Genomic DNA, 14,455 nt, shown 5'->3' with positions numbered 1-14,455 from the left:
AGAGTGGGGCTTGCCCTCCTGGTACTTAGTGCCGTCTTGCTCTCCCACAGACCTTCCTGCCTCTGAAGTGGATGGCTCCCGAGAGCATCTTCAACAGCCTCTATACCACCCTGAGTGATGTGTGGTCCTTCGGGATCCTACTCTGGGAGATCTTCACCCTGGGTATGCTTCCTTTTCCCCCAGCCCTCAGCTGCACGGCACACTGGCCACTCACACCCCCAGTCTGGTGGGGCCATGGGGCAGGCTCTGCGAGGGGGGGTCAGGGCTCTCTGGCTCGAGTCACGGTGCTGCTGCTGTCTCGCTGCCGTGTGAGCTTGGCAAGTCCCTTGTCTTCCCTGGGTCTCTTTACCTCCCCATCTCTCGAGGGGTCTGGAAGTGACATCAAAAAGTCTATTTGACTCTGGGGTTCTCTGGTTCTCTGATTCTGGGGGTGCTGGTCATCTCTGTCCAGAGCCTCTACAAAAGCCACATCTCTCAGTGCCGAGGCCACCGCACCCTCGCCCGCTCGAGGGCTGGTGTGCCTCTCCCTGTGCCATAGAATAGGGTACCTGCCACTTTTCCAACACGTCTGAGCCTGTGTATCTCTTGTCTCTCCTCCCTGACAGGTGGCACCCCTTACCCAGAGCTGCCCATGAACGAGCAGTTCTATAATGCCATCAAGCGGGGTTACCGAATGGCCCAGCCTGCCCATGCCTCCGATGAGATGTGAGTGGAGCCTTTGGGAGAGTTTTTTTGGGGGGTACAAACCATAGATGTCCAATGTTGCCAGCTTAAGGTGAAAATAGATCAGTTCAGGGAGCTAGAAAAACCTTGCTATAGCTGGATCTAGGCATTCAGACGCCGTCATCAGGAATCTCTTGTTTTACCTGGTCTCTGCTGTCCCCTGCGCTGGCCTGGATTTCAGGCCACACGGCTACCTCCTCACTGCTTCCACCATAGTTTGAGTAAAAGGCCCCAAGCTGACTGTCAAGGGCTCAGCTGGGGTCTCGTGCCCACCCATCCAGAGCAGGGCATGAAAACTCCTACCAGCCAGACCTGCCTGGGCCGTGTGCTCACCAAGGAGCAGTCAACCCCATGGAACCACCGGTGGAGGGAGGGCCTTGAGGGAGCGGGAAAAACAGTCCCATCCACCTGTCCTCCCCAACTCCCTTCATCACCCACCTTGTTCTGAGAGGCGGCATACTCTGAGCCAGAGACCCTGACCCCCTGTGCACCTCTCCCCAGCTACGAGATCATGCAGAAGTGCTGGGAAGAGAAGTTTGAGATCCGGCCTCCCTTCTCCCAGCTGGTGCTGCTTCTCGAGAGGCTGCTGGGTGAGGGGTACAAGAAGGTATGTCGGGGCAGCGAAATGGAGAGTTCTGGTCCAGAAGTCAGACACTGGATACAAGGCTCTGTGTGTCATGCTTGTATTTGAGGGACCACCCTGTATCCTCTTGGGCCTCAGTTTCCCTGCTGGTACTAGTAAGGGATGGGCTGGAGCTATGAGTGGAATTTATTTTAGCAGCACAGAGGTTTTTGAGATGACGTCCTGCTTGGAAGTCGATGCCTACAGCCCCCTTCATCCTGCTCCCTTTTCATGTCTCTGCACCCATGCCATGGCCTGGGTCTCCTTCAGAAGTCTGAACAACCCCAGGCTCCATGTCTGCTAAGGGCCGGACCGCTTGGACCCTGATGCGGGCTCATTTGAGGCCAATGAAGCCAGTAGGGCCTGTCCACCAGAGGGAGTTACAGGGAGGGGTGATGCACGCTCCCTGTCCCCTGTCCGTTCCTAACCACACTCCCCCCCAACGTCTTGTCCCAGCTCAGCGCCCGGTGAGATGGAGTGGGTTGTCACCATTCAGTAGTTAGGGAAACTGAGGCCCCACTGAAGGAGGTCGAGGCGGGGGGAGAGCCCACACCTGTCTACTCCGAAGTAGGGAAAGTGTGAGGGTCACGGGCACTAGTCTGCCGACTGCCCCCTCCCTGGGGGGCCCTGAGCTCACCTGGTCTTGTGAGATGCCAGGTGGGAGAGCCTCCTGGCTGTGAGGCTTTGGGTAGGTCTCCTTCCTCTCTGAGCACCAGTTGCCTTAGGCAGGAGGGGCCAGGTCAGAGTCTGATGCTAGATGATCCCCACAGGCATTTCTGGTCTGAACATCCCTCTCTCTTGGGTTCTCCCTCCCTGTGGAGCAGAAGTACCAGCAGGTGGATGAGGAGTTTCTGAGGAGCGACCACCCAGCCGTCCTTCGGTCCCAAGCCCGCTTTCCCGGCTTCAATGGACTCCGATCCCCCCTGGACACCAGCTCTGTGCTCTACACTGCTGTGCAGCCCAACGAGAGTGACAATGACTATATCATCCCCCTGCCTGACCCCAAGCCCGAGATTGCTGATGAAGGCCCCCTGGAGGGTTCCCCCAGCCTTGCCAGGTAGCCACTGTGGCCTGAGGCCCAAGGCAATAGTGTGCAGTGTGTGTGTGTGTGTGTGTGTGTGTGTGTGTGTGTTCATGCTGTCAGGCTTGCCTTAGAAGTAAGCTACCTAGGGTAAGCACTTGTTCCTGCCAGTGAGTAGAAGAGAGAACTGAACTCATCTGACCTTTGATGACCTCAGGAGGAAAGGGCAGGCTGGTAAGAGACAGAAGGGCTAGGGCTTCGCTGCAAGGTAGCTGTTTCCTGAAAAGTGGCCCCCACAGGCCATCCACCCTCTCGTCCTATCCAGGCCCTGAGGAGAGGTAGGAAATCTAATCGGCATCCCCGGCACCCTGTGTATCACTCTGGGGTCATCGCCAGCCCTGGCCTCTGCTCTGTTCTCCAGGACCATGGCCCGAGGGCCCCCGGGAGCCTGGCGTGGTTGTGGGAGGCATAGTGCCCACAGGAACTGAGGTCAGAATTCAGGCTGGGAAGGAGATTCACGTTTTGCTTTTGCCTTGAGATGTGGTGAAGTTACAGTAGGGGTGGGGGCGTGGTTGGAGGAAGGGCCAGCCGTTGCCTGGACTTCATGTTCCGACAGGATCTTCCCTCAGCTGGAGAGGAGAGTCCCCCGTGAGGCCAGACCCACCCCCAAAACCAGATCCCCCCCTCTGGTGCAGTGGCAGCGACCGCAGGCTGGGTTTCAGCTCCAGCTCTGCCCCCAGCCGCCCTGAGACCCATTTCCCCACGGGCGCTGGGAGCACACACAAGAATTGAAGGCCCTCCTCACCTTCCGTAAGAAGCAAATGTTCCAAGGCTCCTGGTAGCCAGTGTGCAGAGGAGTTAAGCTCAGAGTTCAGACACCTTGAGGTGTGAATGCTGGCCCTGCGATGTGCCCTCAGACGAGCTGCCTCCACTTTCTGAGCCTCAGTTTCCTCAACTATAAAATGAAAACGGTAGCACATGTCTATTTGGAGGTTGCTGAAGGATCCAATGGGATCAGCTTCAGGAGTGCAGGGAATGGAGTTGCTGGTGAGTGAGGAACGAGCTTTGGAGCTAACTGGATATTCTGCTCCAAAGTCTCGCTGTGTGATGTCGGCCACTGACACAACCTCTCTGATCAGCCCTTCCCTCATGGTGCCTATCTTATGTAGTCTTTTTTTTTTTCTTTTTAAGAATTTTTTAATGTTTATTTAGTTTTGAGAGAGAGAGAGAGAGAGAGAGAGAGAGAGAGACAAAGCATGAGTGGGGGAGGGGCAGAGAGAGAGGGAGACACAGAATCTGAAGCAGGCTCCAGGCTCTGAGCTGTCAGCACAGAGCCCAACGCAGGGCTCGAACTCACGGACCGTGAGATCATGACCTGAGCCGAAGTCAGATGCTTAACCGACCCTTAAGCCACCCAGGCGTCCCTCTTATGTAGTCTTTACAAGGCTTCAATGAACTAAAGGGTGTCAGGTGCATGGTGCAAGCTTGCACCCACAGGAAGCTCTTGATTATTGCTGTTGTCTTACTCCGGCTCCCTCCCAGCCCCTCACACGTGTGCCTTCTCTTCCTAGCTCCACCCTGAATGAAGTCAACACCTCCTCTACCATCTCCTGCGACAGCCCCCTGGAACCCCAAGAGGAGCCAGAGCCAGAACCCCAGCTCGAGCCCCAGGTGGAGCCAGAGCCACCACTGGATTCATGTTGCCCTGGGCCTCGGGCCGAGGCGGAGGACAGCTTCCTGTAGGGGGCTGGCCCCACCTCGCCCTGCCTGGAGCTCCCCCTCTACCTCCCAGCACCCAGCGCCTCCCGGCCTGGCCTGGCCTCCCATCAGCTGTCCCTTTCTAGAAAGCTTTTGCCGTGGGCATGTGGCACCCAACAGCTGGGGCTGGCTTAGGAGGCAAGAGGACTGCAGGGGCCGTGACCAGCCCTCTGCCTCTGGGGAGGCCATGTGACTGGGGGCCAGGGTTCTCCCAGGGCACTTAGTTTCTCCATCTACAGGATGGGAAAGCCGGGCTCGGTGACGCAGAATCTGGGATTCTCTCCCTGGCTGACGGGTGGGGAGGCTGGAATCACTAGAGAGAGTCTCGAGGTTCCGGAGGGCGGGGATTAGCTCTTTTGTGTTCAGCCAGCTACGCCTCAAGGAGCTGTAGCCTTCTCCTTGCACTTTCATCCACCTAAGAGCTGGGGAAGGGACTCTGGCACCCCCGGCTCCTGGTGAGCCGGGGCCCAGCCTTGGACAGTGGTGTCCATCCGGAAGCCACCGCCCCTTAATGCCAGTCTCCACTTTCCCAGGCCCGAGCTGGTCTGGGGCCATCCACGCTTAATGCTGGGGGCCGAGCCAAGTACAGGACACCCTGGCCCACAGCTGCTGTCCCAGGCACTTGGGACACACCTCCCCATACGAAGTGCCCGCGTTCGTGTCTTCCTGGCCCCCTAAGTGCGAGGTCTTTTTCCTTGTCACCACCAGTCTTACTTCACCCACCAGAGTCTCCGGGGCCAGGTGGACCCCACATCTGTGATGAGCGTGCTGGTGGGCCCGCCAGAGACATCCACACGTGTGGATCAGGCTGCGCATTGGACTCGACATGGGACCCTGGAGGGACCCCTCACCCTGTCCGGACCTGTTTGCCCTATTGAAAGATGAGCAAGGTGGACTCTGTGACTTCCGGTGCCCTGCCAGCACGAACATTCTAGAGTATTCCAGGGGGTGGCACGCTTGCCCAGATGAAGCAAAGCCAAACGCCCCAAACCTCCGTCCTGGGCATCAGCTGGGGTCTGGGGAGATTTCAGACCCTGCCTCACTCTCCGGGCATTCAGGAACCGTGCCCTTTCCCCAGGGCCCCGGGCAAGTCCCAAAAGGCCAGCTGGCCAGGTCTTGACTCGAAGTGACAGCCAGTGTCTTGGAAAGCCCCCAGCAGCTGCCCCATGGGAAGACTACGGAACCCCTTTCAGGCTCACAACCACCTCTGGAGCCTTCCTGAACAAAGGAGGCAGAGAGGGCAAAGCAGGCCACCTCATGCAGTCTGCCTCTCCAGCACCTGTCCGGGTCTGTGCCACAGACATAATGGACAGTGAGGAGTCCGGGGGTCCCCCAGAAAGGACAAGAAGGCTTTCTAGGGAACCTGAGAAGGGGTGCAAGAGGCAGATATTTTGGGGGTTTCCTTCTCACCCACCAGCTGCCCGGTCCCCAAGGTAGTAACTGTGGGGTATGGCTTTGTCACTGCCCAGGCCCGCTCACTGTACTCTCTCTTCCAGCCACGCCCCAACCCAGGGGGCATTGGAGGTGCCAGGGGAGCGAGGGCTGCAGCCAAGACTGTTGGCAGGAAGAGAGCTGGAAGTGGGGGGAGGGCAGCCTAGCAGCCCCCGGACACCGGTCCCCTCTGCCCATCCAGGAGATGGAGTGGGTTCTCACTACGGTACCAAAGATGTAATCACCTAGGTTTACAAGTATTTTTAGGACTCACATTAACTCACATTTATACAGCAGAAGTGCTATTTTATATGCCATCAAATTTTCTTATCTGTGTACTTTTTTTTTAAGGGAAAGATTTTAATATTAAACCTGGTGCTTCTCACTCATGGACTTTGTGGTCTCTCACGGGTTTGGGTCCCTGTGCCGGGAGGTGACAGATGTGAAATGGGGTGAACGGGGCTGATCCCCGACCACAGCCTCCCCACACAGGGTCCTTCAGTTCTGAGTCTCATTTCCATCTGTAAAATGGGGATTTTCACACTCCCTCCACCCCTTGCTAGCAGCCGGATGGCCTGGACCTTGGGCTTCGGTTTTCCAAGGTGTGAAATGGAAAGGTTCTTCCGGCTCTGCAGGGCCTGGCCCTGGGACCAGCTGGACTGTTCACAGGCTCATGTGGAGAAACCTGAGTCCCTCCCGCGTCCCCCACCCCACCCCACCATGTGCTTTGGCTTTGGCTGTTAAGCTGGGACACCCCCTGCCCTCCCCTCCACTCCGCCCGCAGCCCAGGCTGGTGTGGCTCAAGAGAGGCATCGGCTCCAGCCCAGATTCCAGGCCCCGGTGAGTTAGCGATTGGGTCTCAAGTGGGAGCAAGGAAGACAGAGGCGCCCAAGGGGGCCAGAGCACAGGAAGAAGTGAGCAGATATGGCAAGCAAGAGAGAGGAAGAGGAAGAAAGAGAGGAAGGTAGGCGGGGGCGGGTGCAGCCAGGGCGAGGCCAACGAGGGAATAGGAGCCCAGCTGTGGCTCTGAGGGCAGGGCAGAGGGGTGCAGACCAGCAGGCCCCAGGCCCCTCATGACTGCAGCCGCTCAGTGGTGCGGGGCCGGCATGGGCCAGACATCCTGGTGCCTGCTGGCCAACTCCGTCCTGACCGTAGGCTCCACAGCCCAGCCCGGGCCTGACAGACCCTGGCAGCAGCACGGGGCCAGGGCAATAGAGCTAACCAGGGCATGGGCCCCAGCACAAGGGTCTTAGACCCAGGCCACGGCTTCCTGACCTCCTCACTTGGGCCCTCTGGCAGGGGTCACCTGAGGTGGAACCAGGTTTCAGTCTGAGATCTATCACACCTCACTGTGTGATCTTGGCCATCACTTGCTTTCTCTGATGCGGGGAAGGGGGCATCTCTTTCTGGAACACGGGCACCTTGCTTTGGAACCGCTCGCGTCCCTGGACTGCTGCCAGGGGTCTGGGGCTGCGGCTACCAGTGGGGACAGGAATGGAGATGTGGGGCAGCTGTGACTCACAGGCCCAGCCGCCAACTCAGGGGCAGCTGAGCCATGCCAAGGGAAAGCCCGCCCATTACACGGCCTGGCCGCACAAAGCCCTGGTTTCAGAGAACCCCAGAGCCTGTGACCCTTTCTTTCCTGACTGTGGTGGAAGATGAATAAGCCAATCCCCGGATCTGCCCTGTAAAGAGAATAAACAACCCTCATTCCAGACAGGGATTATCCTTGCTCGTGGGAAAAGTCTCCGTCTGGAGGTCAGGAGACTTTGGCTCCCCCCCACTCCCCAGTTCAGGCCTGCTCCTTGTGGGACTTTGGGTAGATTATACCACATCAGGCCTCAATTTCCCCAGCAGTAAATGGAGCTAATGATGTCACAAAGACGGAAAGGATGATAAAATGCTGGCAACCATTTATTGAACAGTTTCTATATGCCAGGTCTGTCCTATTGCTTCACACCCATTTTCGCATTTTACCCTCACACAGATCCTATGAACCAGGTACTACTACTGTCCCTACATTACAGGTGAAACCTGGATAAGATAGGAGCCTGGGCTTGGCTGACTCCCAAGTCAGTGCTCAGGGAGACAGAACGCTCAGCCAAGGTGACAGAGCTGGGGAGTAGGGCAGCCTGGGTCCCAACCCCTGTCTCCAGACTCTAGGGCTGTCTGGTGCTCAGAGTACAGAAGTTCTGGGTAAGAGGAAAGAGCTAAGTGAACCTTATGGGTTCGAGCCCTGTGTCAGGCTCTGTGCTGACAGCTCAGAACCTGGAGCCTGCTTTGGATTCTCTCTCTCTCTCTCTCTCTCTCTCTCTCTCTCAAAAACGAATAAACATTTGAAAAATTTTTTGAAAAAAAAAAAAAGAGCTAAGTGAACCTGAGGGCTAGATAGAAAGAAGCCCTTCTATAAGGGCTGGCGGAGGGCTTGGACCTCATGGGCCCCTGTGCTGAGGGGGTGTAGGCGTTGGGGGAGGGGAGAACCATAGGTCACCTGTGCTGGCTCCTGTCTCCCAGGCTTGCCACTCAGGCAGGCCCAAGGGAACCTGTGAGCTGCAATTTTCCTCCCAGACGGATGAGCCATTTGGACTGCACAATTCTTCCTCCACCCTATTCACAGCCAGGGGCCTTGTTCCTGGAAAAAGAGGGAAAGACCAAAAGGAGCTATTACTCTTGGAGCTCTGCCCCTCAGCTGAAGCAGGGCTCACACCCCCCACTGGTGGCCCTCCCCTGAACTAGGGCACTGTCTCCAAAGGCCTCTTCTATTTTATTGTTCAATGTCACAACAATTAAAAATTACCTTTATAAAAGTATTTATGTAACACACGCTTGTATTAAAAAAAAATCAATTATCAAAATATATAATATATGGGGCACCTGGGTGGCCCAGTCGGTTAAGCGTCAGACTTCTGCTCGGGTCATGATCTCACGGTCTGTGAGTTCCAGCCCCGCGTCGGGCTCTGTGCTGACGGCTCGGAGCCTGGAGCCTGCTTCCGATTCTGTGTCTCCCTCTCTCTCTGCCCCTCCCCCACTCGCGCTCTGTCTCTCTCTCAAAAATAAATAAACATTGAAAACATTTTTAAAAATAAAATAAAATTTTAAAATATCCATATAATATAGAAAGTTGTTTGTGTATAGGAATTTATCTTTTGGAAATTCTGCTTCTCATTGTTAACAGTTCAGTTATATTCTTCCATGGTTTTCTCCCCTTACATCTCTACTAATATTTGTATTCCGGAGTGCCTGGGTGACTCGGTTGAGAGTCTGACTCTTGATTTTGGCTCAGATCATGCTCCCAGGGTTGTGGGATTGAGCCCCGAGCCACGTTCAGCATGGGGCCTGCTTAGGATTCTGTCTTTCCTTCTGCCACTCTTGCAGGCTCACACTCTTTCTCTTAAAAAAAAAAAATTTAATAAAAATTTGCATTTTTTATCTGTGTAAATATATAATTACAATTAAAAAAATACAATTTATATATATATAAATATATAATTATATATTTGCAATATATATATAAATATATAATTATATATAAATATATAATTATATATAAATATATAATTACAATTAAAAAAAATTTAAAAAGCTTTGTGTTTTTTGCTTAAGGACACGTCATGTGCACAGTCACAAGTCAGTGGTACATGTAGGCATTAATGCATTCATTACGAGGTGTGGCTGAGTGGTTAACTGAGTCGGTTGGTTAAGTATCCGACTTTGGCTCAGGTCATGATCTCAGGGTTTATGAGTTCCAACCCCACGTCAGGCTGTCTGCTGTCAGCATAGAGACTGCTTCAGATACTCTGTCTCCCTCTCTCTGCCCCTCTCTCACTCTCTCTCTCTCAAAAATGAACATTTAATGCATTCATTATGAGAGGTGCACATCATTTAAAGCACGTCTATGCCATAAATCATCTGACCAATCCCCTAGTGATGGACATTTAGTGTTTCCAAGTTCTAAATTATGCTGGAATGACCACTGTTCATTCATAAAGTACATTTATATTTGCACGTTTTTGTAAGGACCTGTTTCCATAGGTTAAATTCCTAGACACAGAGTTGCTTAGTAAAGAGAATAAACATTTAAAATGTTATTGAGTCTAAAAGTTCCCTTTAAAATACGCAAAATCATAAAGCTTCCAGGAAGCTAAGAAAACCAAACATAAAAGTGATGAAGACATCATTATTTAATTCTAGCTAGGGGTTCCGGCCTCCAGAAAGAAGTCTGGAGCCTCTTCTGTTTGTCGACAAAAGCCACAAACACATGGGAGAACAGAGTTAAAGACAGGGTGCATGGAGTGGAGACTTTCTCCCTGGCGTAATCAGAGGGTGGGGAGACCCAACAAGGCAAGAGCTTGCCTGCGAGGCTGTGCGGGTTTCCTGCAGCCCGGCCTCCAGCCCGTGTCCAGAGGGCACCCACTTGGGAAACCCAGCTTGCCCTGGCTACCTGGGCCCTGCCTGGTCCCTCACTGTTCAGAGAGTATGTTCCTAACAGTGGTCCCATGTGATGCTCACCATCCACCTGAGACAAGTCAAGGGCTCAATTCCAGATGAGGAAGGCTGAAGCCCAGAGCCATCGGGTACTGGTCCAAGGTCACACACAGAGAGGTACTTGGCCTGCCAGTCTGGGATGCTTCTACTGCCTTCCTCGGGAAATTTCTTTTTTCTTCTTTTTTTTTTTTTTTTTTTTTAATTTTTTTTTTCAACGTTTATTTATTTTTGCGACAGAGAGAGACAGAGCATGAACGGAGGAGGGGCAGAGAGAGAGGGAGACACAGAATCGGAAACAGGCTCCAGGCTCTGAGCCATCAGCCCAGAGCCTGACGCGGGGCTCGAACTCCCTGACCGAGAGATCGTGACCTGGCTGAAGTCGGACGCTTAACCGACTGCGCCACCCAGGCACCCCTCTTTTTTCTTCTTTTTTGTTTTTAATGTTTATTTGTTGATTTTGAGAGAAACAGAGAGAGGGCAGCAGGGGAGGGGCAGAGAAAGAGAGAGAGAGAGAGAGAGAGAGAGAGAGAGAATCCCAGGCAGGTTCCCTGCTCGGCACAGCAGGAACCAGACTCGGGGATCCATCTCACAAACCTCGAGATCAAGACCTGAGCCAAAATCAAGAGTCAGATGCTTAACCAACAGAGGCACTCGGCATCCCCCTCAGGGAGTTTCTAAGGCTACTTCCTGGACTCAGAAGGGGCAGCAGACGGGGCCCTGGTGTCAGGGTACCGGCTGCCACTTAGGATGTGGCTCCTGGATTCCCCGGGTGTGTGTGGGGGGGGCTCTTCTTGGAGTGGGGTCGCGGGGCTTCTCTGGGCTACGACAGATTTCCCACAGCTCAGAATAAAATCGGTTACGGCTGCCTCTGCCTCAAAGGCCTGCTGAGGGGGTCCCAGCCTGGGTAGGGGGTTGGCTCTTCTTAGGAGCCAGCAGTGACTTAGGGATACCACAGAAGCCAGCCTGTCTCCCTGCGCACCCCCCCCCCCCCCACTGCCTCAGCCCCCCGCCCTTCTCTCTGGGCCCTGGGAATGCCTTCCTTCTCGAACAGCTCCTTATACCCTCTTATGGCTCTTCTCCTCCTGACAGGTGTGGGGCAGTTCCATAGTCTCTTTCTGGTTTGGGGTTTCATGGTAATCATTGCAAGGAACTAGAAGTCACAAGCATGGGGAAGTAACAGAGCTTCTGGAAAATCAGAATTCTCAAGGGTGCTTGTTCCCCTTCTGAAGGGACAAGGTGGAAGGTTCCACGCCTGACAATTTCTCTTCTTCGTTATTGACCATCCTGAAGCAAACCGTGATCTTGCCTCTCTTTAGCTCAGACATCTTCGGTGGCTCCCCATGGCCCAACAGACAAAGTCTGGGCATCCTAGTGTGGTCTCCAAGGCCATCCCCGACCTGGTTCCAACCTCTCCTGCTACCTCTCCCACATCTGCCCTCCAAGGCCTGTCTACCCCTAGCGGACCGCAAGCTTTTCCACCTTCCAACTGCACGTAGGGTTTCCTTCTCTCCTCATCCTCGCCAACACTCACTATCTCTTGTCTTTTTGATACTAGCCACCCTGATGGGTGTGGGCTGATACCTCATCATGGTTGTGACTTGCATTTCCCTGATGACGAGTGATGTTGAGCATCTTTTCATGTACTTGTTGGCCATTTATACATTTTCTTTAGAAAAATGTCTATTCATGGGGCGCCTGGGTGGCTCAGTCAGTTGAGCGTCTGACTTTGTCTCAGGTCATGATCTCACGGTCTGTGGGTTTGAGCCCCACGTCGGGCTCTGTGCTGACAGCTCAGAGCCTGGAGCCTGCTTTGGGTTCTGTGTCTCCCTCTCTCTCTGCCCCTCCCCTGCTCATGCTCTGTCTCTCTCTGTCTCAAAAATAAATAAAAACACTTAAAATAAACAAACAAACATTTAAAAAATTTAAAAAAAGAAAAATGTCTATTCAGTTCTTCTGTCCATTTTTTGATAAGATTTTAGTTTTCGGTAATCTCTATACCCAACGTAGGGCCCGAACTCACAACCCGGAGATCAAAGGTCACATGCTTCCCCTACTGAGCCCCGCTTCTACCCATTTTTAAATCAGATTCTTTGTTTTCTTTGCTGTTGAGTTATATGAGGTCCTTATACATTTTGGTTGTCAACCCCTTATCAGATTTATGATTCGCAGGTATTTTCTCTCATTTGGTAGGTTGCTCTTTCGTTTGGTCGACTGTTTCTTTTGCTGTGCAGAAGCCTGACCTCTGCACCTTTACTGGTGCTGTCCTTACCACTGAAGATGCCCAGCCCTCAACATCTGAAGGGCAAAGTCTTGCATGAAGTTCTGGCACAGATCAAAGTGACCTCCTCCAAGAAGCCTTCCTGATCATTCAGTTGGAAGTGGCTTTTCTTCCCAGTCTTTTGTTTGTTTGACAGCCTCAGTCTCTGGATGTCTTATGCACTCTCTCACCTCTGGGCCTGCACCTGCTGTCTCTCCCTCCTGGAATATTCCCTACTCTTCCCTGAACCCACCCTCAACTCCTAGTCAGCTTAGGCAGACTCCTTCTTGACTCCCTTCTTCAGTGCTCCCAGGAAGTCCTACAACACCCCGAGCTTCTGGTTCCTTTCCTGGCTCTGCCAGCAGGCTGTGAGCTCCAGAGGGAGGTGGAAGATGACCTCCATGGTCACCACTGTGTCCCTAGGGCCAGGCATAGAGGGAACTCTAGGTCAATAGTTGTTGAGGACACTAACCTGCATTATGGTCTCACTGGATCTGAGTTAATAACCTCTCCCCTACTTTACCTGTGAAGAAATTGAGGCCCAGGACCTGGCTGTGGTCATGCAGCTAAGAGTGGAGAATGTGATTCGCCATCTCTCTGGCTTTAAAGCCCAGGTTATCCCCTTCTAGCCTTGACCCTTTTGAGAGCCCCAGCCATTGCTGAAGGCAGGTGGTTACAAGTTTCTGGATTCAAATGCAGTTCTGCCATTTATCAGCTGTGTGACCCTGGGCAGGTCACTTACCATCTCTGAGCCTGTCTTTTCTCATCTGTGACATGGGATAATTATAGCTATCCCCAAATGTGGTTATGAGGATAAGACGAGATCATCTGTGCAGAGACTGGCACAAAGGGAGTGCCCAATGGACAGGGTGATGGAGAATGAGCCCGCTTCATGCCCCTGTGTCAGTGCAATTATTTATAGCAACCCTTTTGGGCTCAAAGGTCCCCAGTTGGATGATGGATCGTGTCAATACAGATCAACGTTAGCACTGTCGCCTGCAGGACAGTACCGCTGCTTAGAGACGACATCCCCCAAGAAGGTGAGCGCCCTACAGGGAGGGCGGAGCTCTGCGCCTTCTCCTTCCTGGGCCTACAGCAGGGCCAGATGCATGATGCACTCACCCAGTGAAGTGGTTTCTGAGAGTGGTGAACCCCCTCCACTCTTCACTTGTTCGCCCGCTTCCTCTTTCATTCACACATCCAGCACTGACTGGGCTCCCCATCTGCTGGGCGTCAGCCAAACGCAGGACATAAACGAGACTTGGAGAAGCTCAGGCCCTGCCAGGGAGCTTGCGTTGGGGCTGGAGGTCTCGGGACAAAGTCAGTCAGTAACCTGCTTAGAACAGCACTTGTGCTGGCCGGGAGAGGGGCTGCGAACTCAGGGGCCAGAGAGAGGGTGAGACAGGCCGACAGCAGAATGGTGAGCTCAGTCCAGACGGAGACAGAGGCAGAGCCACGTGTAGCAGTAAAAAGGGGCCAGGTGAGTTCAGCAGCTGCAAGCCCAGCATGCAGTGCAGGGGGAGGGTGGGTGGAGAGAGGCAGGGAGAACGGCAGCAGATAGATCCCAGGGGTCCCATGAGCCCTGCTAGAGTAGGGACCTGACCTGCACTGCCGTGCTGGAATAGTGCCCCACAGTGTCATACCCCGGATGCCGGAGCCCGTTGAATCCTCCGGTGTAGGGGTTGGGGCGGTCGAACCTCTCTGGCCTGGGGTTGTAGCACGACCAGTAGCCAACTGTCCTGGGTCCCTGGCTCCTGGCGTGGGCTTCTCCACCCCGAGATGGAGGAACTTCCTAAATCCCGGGGCATGGGTTGGGGTTGAGTGGTCAGGAAGGTGGGGGACAAGTTGTACCTGCCATGAGGTCTGGAGGTGCCAGGAGCCAGGAGCCAGGAGCCAGGCGGGGAGATGAGCTTTTGGCCCTTAGTACGTGCAAAAGTGTGACACAGCCCACACAGTGACTTCGGGATTTCCTAATCCTTGGGCTGACATGCAAACCCTTTTCAAAGTTCCTCTGCTACAGGAAGGAGTGATGTCAATCCAAGATTCCTGCCCTTCATCCTCCCGGCCGCATCACTGCGGCTTCCTGGGCATTGCCTCACTGAATCCCAGGCCAGTGTCACCCCATGTCCACTGACAGCACGTTTGCAGCTGGGGAAGG

General features: G+C 53.8%; 1 protein-coding gene across 3 annotated transcripts in view; it reads left to right on the top strand.

Moving 5' to 3' along the window:
- Nucleotides 1-5,944, top strand: part of PDGFRB (platelet derived growth factor receptor beta) — a 37,704-nt gene extending 31,760 nt beyond the window's left edge. For all 3 annotated transcript variants that reach the window (XM_025924142.2, XM_086706336.1, XM_025924141.2), the window contains 5 exons: nucleotides 51-162; nucleotides 606-705; nucleotides 1,225-1,330; nucleotides 2,170-2,402; nucleotides 3,938-5,944. In XM_025924142.2, coding sequence (XP_025779927.1) covers nucleotides 51-162; nucleotides 606-705; nucleotides 1,225-1,330; nucleotides 2,170-2,402; nucleotides 3,938-4,109 — 723 coding nt within the window. In that variant the 3' untranslated portion in view covers nucleotides 4,110-5,944. The remainder of the gene's footprint in view (nucleotides 1-50; nucleotides 163-605; nucleotides 706-1,224; nucleotides 1,331-2,169; nucleotides 2,403-3,937) is intronic.
- The last annotated feature ends 8,511 nt before the right edge of the window (nucleotides 5,945-14,455 follow it).

This window comes from Puma concolor, chromosome A1, assembly GCF_028749965.1.
Source record: "Puma concolor isolate L17-30 chromosome A1, mPumCon1.1.hap2, whole genome shotgun sequence".
NCBI lineage: Eukaryota > Metazoa > Chordata > Mammalia > Carnivora > Felidae > Puma > Puma concolor.
Note: the sequence above shows the minus strand (reverse complement) of the source record. Positions and strands in the feature narration are given on the sequence as shown.